Source organism: Heptranchias perlo, chromosome 9 (genome assembly GCF_035084215.1).
Source record: "Heptranchias perlo isolate sHepPer1 chromosome 9, sHepPer1.hap1, whole genome shotgun sequence".
NCBI lineage: Eukaryota > Metazoa > Chordata > Chondrichthyes > Hexanchiformes > Hexanchidae > Heptranchias > Heptranchias perlo.
In genome coordinates, this window is record NC_090333.1 from 22,686,441 (window position 1) to 22,693,834 (window position 7,394).

Here is a 7,394-nt window from a genome sequence, read left to right on the forward strand (position 1 = left end):
TGCTTTTACTACCCCCCCCCCCCACCCCATGACATTCTGAATATCAGGAATGTGCTAGCCCAAAGCCACCTGCTCCTCTGGCACAGCTTGTTTAATACACTAAGGGGCTGGGCCAGTGCTCTGCTTTTCTAATATTTATGCAGTTTAATGTTACAATTCAGCTTTATGGCAGTGAAATTCACCTAATTCATGTGCTTCTATTAGGGGTAGCCTGGTGACCGTGCCACAGTGCTGAACTCTGACTTTCAGCAGTGATTCCTACATATGGCAAGTGTTCAGGCCCTAGGAGCAGTGCAGAGAACAATAAGGCTGCTCTGCCTGTGTTAACAGGAAGGGCCCTGAGGATGACTAGATAAGGGCTTTTCGGCCTTGGAGGGGACATTTTTATGTAGAAGTATACAAGATATTGGCTGGAATAAAGAAATAAACCCAGAACAACCTTCTGGATATATCAGTAGTAGGCCTAGAGGGCATAGGTGAAGGGCAAGTTGAAGATCAATATCAGGAAATATCTTCTACAGAGGCTGATCAATAGCTGGAACCGATTGTCAGGGAAGGTAGTTAAGGCCAAGACATTGTGCTCATTTAAGAAACAGCTTGATGGAGAAGGCAGGGTTTGTACTGTGGAATGATCAGATCAATGGGGCTTCTTCACCCTTGTGATTTAAAGTATGATTATTCACATCTCCAAGCTGTTTTGAATTTGGGGTATTCATTCCTTTGCTACATTACATTTTAAACTGTATTTGTAAATCATCTGATCTGACACACTCAAACATCTTAGTTCTTGTGATTTTGCCACTCTGCTGGATTAGAGACAAGAAGGCCACTTGCACCGGTAGATAGGCTTGAGCAGTACATCAATTGAATGGCAGCCCAAATGGCAACTAGCCTTCAAGCTGAACAATCTGCTAACATTGGATAGTGTTAACAGGCTCTGGGCTGGGACATAGCACTACAAAGTCTAACTGTGTACATACTTTCCACTGGGGCTCATTACTTTCGAGGAGGGAGAACGTTCAATGATTTTCCCCCCTCCATAACCTGAGATGCTGAGGACCATTGCAGTGTCCCCTTAACTGAGTTCAGCTGGCTAAGCATAAAGCAGGGATTGAACCTCTGATCCAGGCCCCTTATCACCCCACTGAATATTAGCCTTTTGTTTGCTTTCCTCTGAATCCTAATGGATAAATACTTTGCTTCCACATTCCATGATAGCATGGGTGAGATCATATGTACAGAATCAAGGATCCAGAATTTGCATCTACCAATTCTGGTATGCTGTTGAAGCAGCAATCCAGTGCAGTTCTAGAGCAGCGGTGTTCCTGTTCAGATGAGTAAGTGTTCTTTTTGTTATGCTGGAGATACTTTGTGATTGAAAGGTCTGTTCATGTTTGGTTCTGATTTGTAAGTGAATTATGCTGTACAGTTATTTAACAAAAGATCAGTGTGCTTGGACAGTGGCAAAATTACAATTTGGCTCAAGTCCATAGGGGCAAAAAGTGTTATTTAAAACTAAGGCAATAGTGCCACCTACAGAAATGAAAACCAAAAATGCTGGAAAACACAGCAGGTCAGACAGCATCTGTGGAGAAAGTTAAATGTTTCAGGTCAATGACGTTTCATCAGAACTGGATGATATTGGAGATTTAAGTTTTTTTTAAGCAAGTAGAGCCAGGGAATGGAAAGAACAAAGGTCTGAAAGGGTGGAGGGCAGGCAGTGTTAAAGCAAAAGTTTACCTAGTTTGAATTTAACCACTTCAGATCATAACCACTGCTCCCATTTTTCCAGGTGCTGGTAATGGAGGCTGCACCAGAGCAACTAGGAGTGGAGGAGGTGTGGGCTGGTGTCCACACCCTAGGGCCCATCTGTCTTCTGCCATATTCCTGGGCCACAGGAGCCTTCTCCACCAGATGATTTCCACCCCCCTTGCTATTCCTCGGATCTATCTTTTTGTTTCTTGTCCCATTTACCACCCCCTCCTTGCACCACCATCCCCTCTGTTATTTAATCACTCCTGCTCGCCACCCTTTCAGACCATGCCCTTTTTTTTGTTTTTTTTTTCTCCTCCAACCCCTGTTCCTTGGCTCTGGACCTGGTTAAAAATTTTTAACCTCTAACATCATCCACTTCTGATGAAAGGTCATTGACCTGAAACATTAAACACTGTTTTCTCTCTGCCTGAGTTGCTGATTGTTTTCCAGCATTTGTTCTTCTTTATTTCAGATTTTCAGCATCTGTGGTATTTTTTGGTATGTTCCTGGCAGGAACAGAGCTTTGTTTTCTACCTTTTGCAATATTAGTGGCCATTTTATGTGCATTTGAAACCTCAAAGTAGAATTTAGTGAGGAATGTGGCAGGTGTGATTTGCATGGTATTGTGTGTAATATTCAATTTTTTAAAGAATATCTCTGCTTATTCTCTAAAGAAGTATTCTAGGAGGTTTCATCACCTGACCAGTCCACCCACATGTTCTGGCCATTGGTTATCCAACAAATCCATCCTTGGTGCTTTGCCCTCCCATGGCAACTGGATTTGAAGAAACCCTTTACCAATGGATGATTCTTGACTGTTGGCCTTTTTCCCCAGAATCCAATATTTTTATAACAAATTAAAGTTTTTAAAGAAAATGAAAAACATACTTTTTTTTACTGCCCCATGACTTTTTTTCCTCCCTGGTTGCTTGCAGCAGTGTTCTGGAGATTGATCTCTAACTCCTGGAGGGTTGGCAACCCTAGTAAGCAGGTTTGGATCCAAATGGCTGTGCTTCACATGGTATATGCTCAATTTGATTTTTTTTTTCCAGATGGTGCGAGTAGCATGGCTGTTTTTGTTTTCCAAATTTATTGAACTGTTTGATACTGTGAGTATGACCAAACACACATCATACAAATTTCAACATGTCTGTGCTAATTACAAATTGGAAGCTATCTGCCTTAATTCCACTTCTCTACTATTTCCCACTACTGTTTAATATTTTTCTTCAGGTGTTTAACTAGTTTCCACTGCAATCACTTGTGGAATGCAATCCATGTTTCAATAATCCTTTGCCTGAAAACATTTCTTATCTCCCACATTCTTAAAGTTGATTTTCTTTTGAACAAAAGGGTGTCTTTTTGTCACCACCTTTTTATTGCTCCACCAAGAGGGCACTTTGACATCCTATTTACAGAACCCCATTGGCAGAGGCCTGGGATCAGCTGTTTGGGATGACTCTTTCAGATCTAATTTTTCTCCTCCCAGCAAACAGAAACCCACTACTTCCCCCTCACCATCCTCCCCTACCCCCCCAGTATAATGAGACCAGTGAAATCAGGGATTGTCTGTGATGAATAGAGCTATTCTGTGGTACAGGACTTGAACATCAATGTCACCATATCACTAATCTTGAGTTTAAATTAAAACACTGACTGCTTTGTTTTGCAAACCATAATGGGGCTTAGATGGTAGCAATGTAAGAGATTCTGTATCAACTTACCTGTTTGGTCTCTACCTATTTTTCCCAGCAAAAATAAGTTTCATTTCAAGGGTGGTGACCTATATTGAGACTTGTAGTCTAAGTTGATATCTAAATATTAATCTAACCTGATTTCAATTTCTTCGATTGACATTGTTTGCACATAGTAGCTGTCTTGTTTGCTTTTGGTCCAAGACATTGCTTGGGTTGATGTGTTCTTTCTCTCGTTCTGTCTTTAGGTTTTCTTTGTCTTGCGAAAGAAGAACAGTCAGATTACCTTCCTTCACATCTTCCACCATTCAATCATGCCTTGGACCTGGTGGTGGGGGGTTAAGTTTGGACCAGGTACAGAGATTAAACTGTCTATTGGTTGCTTTATTTGTATGAATTAGCTGGTGAAGAGCCTTGTGCTATAACTGTTACTGTTTTTCTCCTTGCAGGTGGTATGGGATCCTTCCATGCCATGGTGAACTCTGTTGTTCATGTCATCATGTACTTCTATTATGGGCTGTCTGCAGCTGGTCCAGCTTTTCAGAAATACCTCTGGTGGAAAAAGTATATGACAGCAATCCAACTGGTCAGTATCACTGTCTTGGCATTTAGATGTTTATGGGGAGGGGTGTGTGGTATTCCCTCCTTTGTACTTAGTGCAGACCATTACTCTGGTATTGGTTTGGGGGGGGAAAGGAGGGAGATGATCAGTGTGCTGACCAAACCAGTTTGGGGGGAAAAAGGAGATGCTGTTGCTATTTGTTTTAGGGCCAGGTAGTGGGGAAGTATGTAGCACAATAGTATAGTTTGAGGTAGGAAGAGGGTGTTTGCACCCAGTGTGTCAATCCAGACCCTCATGTGATTAGGGGCCTGTAGTAGAAGAGTTCTATGCTACTGTTGGAGTTCAGGACAAGAAAATAAGGAAAGACTTGCATTTATATAGTGCCTTTCAGGATGTCTCCCAACACTTTACAGCCAATGAAGTAATTTTGAAGTGTAGTTACTGTTGTAATGTAGGACATGCAGCATCCAATTTGTGCACAGCAAGGAAACAGCAATTTGATGATCATATAATCTGTTTTAAGTGATGTTTGTGGGATAAATATTGGCCAGGACACCAGGGAGAACTCACCTACTCTTCAAAAAGTGCCTTGGGATCTTTAATGTGCTTGAGGGCAGATGGGGCCTGGGTTTAATGTCTCATCTGAAAGACTGATGTATAGCACAAGCAGTGCAGCAACTTGGATCGAATAGTAATCATGGAGTCCACTTGTGCCAAAGCATTAATGATATCTGGACTAAAATCTGTTGATCTGTGCTCAATCCCTGCCATGTGGGTGATCATCCAGCATTAATTTCAGTGTCCCTATGAGTTTAAACTGTTTCCAGTCCACTTACTGTCTTGTGGTGTAGCACCTGTTGCTACTGTTTTTTTTTTACTTTTCCATCTTTCAGGTCCAATTCATTATTGTCTCGCTGCACGTCACTCAGTACTACTTCATGGATCACTGTGATTACCAGTTCCCTATCTTCATCCATCTTGTGTGGATGTACGGAACATTCTTTTTTGTCCTCTTCTCCAATTTCTGGTACCAGGCCTACACCAAAGGCAAGAGGCTGCCCAAAAGCACGGAAGAAAAGCAGAAAGCAGCCATGAAGAATGGAAAACTAGTGGCGGAGAATGGAAGGCATTTGCTGGAAAATGGGGAGGTGATGAATGGAAAAGTGAAAACAAAGTAACAGGAAAATAACTTTTTAATACCAATTATTGTATTTTTGTTTTTGGAAAGTTTTCAGAAGGGAGGGTGCAGCGATTTATCCGGTTTTGAACTTGACTTAAGAATTTCATGCAGTCGATTAATCACTCTGTGGCACCATGTTGAAATTCAGCATGGGGGGGGTGGGGGGAGAAGCTGTTTGACTAAATGTTTAAGGATTCTGTGTAATCAACAAATGATGGTTTGTGGTTAATCAAGTCTGGATTTTGTTGGCATAATTGCACTTATCTAACTGACATTGGCTAAAAGGATAAAGCAGACTGACGTGGGAGAGGTGGTGTCCCATGCCCCTAAGAAAAGGCTGGTTCCACACTAGTCTGTGCATGAGACCAGTCCATGGACTTGCAGTTTACTGAGCGGTTGAATGTGCCATTGTCTCGTCTCTGCTACCCTACTTACCACCATTAGTGTCGCATTTAATAATTCCCTAGATCTGCAAAGAGCTAAAAGTGTACCGGTGTTGCTTTTAACCCTTCCTCTGAAAACCTGCAAACTATTAAACCCATAATGCTGTTGACTCAAGCCACCATCACTCAGCAGTTGAAAGCCACATGAGATTCCCTTCAAATGGCCCATCTGTTGGGTCTTGCTTTAGTAATTTATAATATCTAGTTACAAAAGCTTCAGCCTCCATTTATAAGATGTAACATTATACTAATTAGACATTTTAGGAACTTTTATTTGCTTAATTCTAGCAGTGTTGCTGTATATTTTGGTAATGAAGGAAACCACAATTTTTTTAAAAAAGCTGCTAGTTGGGACAGTGTTAATGTGGTCCATACAGCAGGGAGGGAACTTTTTTGGAGGTGGGTGGGGAAGAGTCAGTTTCAAACATTCAGTACTTGCTGAATACCCCGTAGGTGGTGAGTCCCATGAGTAACCCTTTTCCTCTTGATCTGTCATTACTGGGGGCTGAATAACAAGCCAATTGAGGGGTAGTGCTGAACACCCCTTCCACAGTGAGTTCTAATTGGTCCCTGGGGAGAGACCTACTGAAATGGCAACTGTCTAGGCATTCTTAACAGCCAGACAGTAGATAGTGGAGCAGTAAGCTCCAATCTGCATCCCCTTTAGAAAACAATGCAAATTGAAATGAAGTGTAGGAGCTGCTTAATTAGGAATATACCTTTTTCACTCCATTCTGAACAGCCTATTGCTTTTCTCTCCTGCCCTACCATCCCAACCTGAAGTTGCAGAATTAACATAGAACCCAGGTTGATGCTGTATGTACAGGTGGTCTCCCTTCAGTAGGTGCCAGCTGTATGTGGAGATGAGCATTGTGAAGCAGCCCCTGGGTATAAACTGTCAATGGCACCCCTTGGGCATATCAAGCTCCATTTAGGAGTTTAAAAAGTACAGTAATCAAAGCAGTATGGATATATCTTTAGTTCTTTGCAAATCTTTTTCTTGTTAGTCAAAACCAATCCCCATAAGTTAAACAGTGAAGGAAGATCTCTGGGATTATGATAACATGGGAGCAAGTTTCAATAGAAATTCTGACTCTGAAATAAACTCAATTTCAAAACTTGAACGTTTGGTCTGATTTTCTTAGTGTAATCCATGAATAGTAGCAGCTGACAACTCATCTCAATTTCTCAGCATTTTTTAATGTTTATGAATTCTAAAACAGGCTTATTCCTTGGGTCTTCTAACAGTTTACCAGAGTCCCTTGGTAAAGCCATATCCCTAATCTGTTGACTTTTGCTTCACATTTGTTCCATGTAAGCTGTTTAGCACTGGAACTTGAGCTTTTGTGGGGTTGATGCTTGTTTCTTATTAAATTAAATCCCCAGTGAAACTTCACTGAGGTTATTTTGTTAAATCAGTTCATATTTAGAATTTATACATTTGTTCTTCCTTCCACATCTCCTCCTGTAAGAACCATTTTAACAGAATGGACCTATAATGGGGTAAGCTAACCAGGGAATGTATAACTGGTGGATTTCTAACAGCCTAGCAAAAGTTGTCTGAGCTGGTAAGTTAAAGGGAGAATTGGAGTTAAGGATATGATCAGTGCCTTGTCCTGGGTTTCTATGATCGTTCCCTCAAGATTTTGAAAGGAGGAATACAAAAAATCTTTGTACTGTCCAATCAAGATCTTTGCTCAGATGTGAAGTGGCAGTGTTTGTTGACCAGACGACTGGCCCAAATCCATCTGTAAGGTGGA

At 41.4% G+C, this 7,394-nt stretch overlaps 1 protein-coding gene across 8 annotated transcripts in view; it reads left to right on the plus strand.

Moving 5' to 3' along the window:
* The window catches only part of LOC137325197 (very long chain fatty acid elongase 1-like), a 69,254-nt gene extending 62,496 nt beyond the window's left edge, over positions 1–6,758 (plus strand). For all 8 annotated transcript variants that reach the window (XM_067990016.1, XM_067990010.1, XM_067990013.1 and 5 more), the window contains 4 exons: positions 2,808–2,864; positions 3,698–3,803; positions 3,899–4,035; positions 4,905–6,758. In XM_067990016.1, the coding sequence (XP_067846117.1) occupies positions 2,808–2,864; positions 3,698–3,803; positions 3,899–4,035; positions 4,905–5,189 (585 nt within the window). In that variant the 3' untranslated portion in view covers positions 5,190–6,758. The remainder of the gene's footprint in view (positions 1–2,807; positions 2,865–3,697; positions 3,804–3,898; positions 4,036–4,904) is intronic.
* The last annotated feature ends 636 nt before the right edge of the window (positions 6,759–7,394 follow it).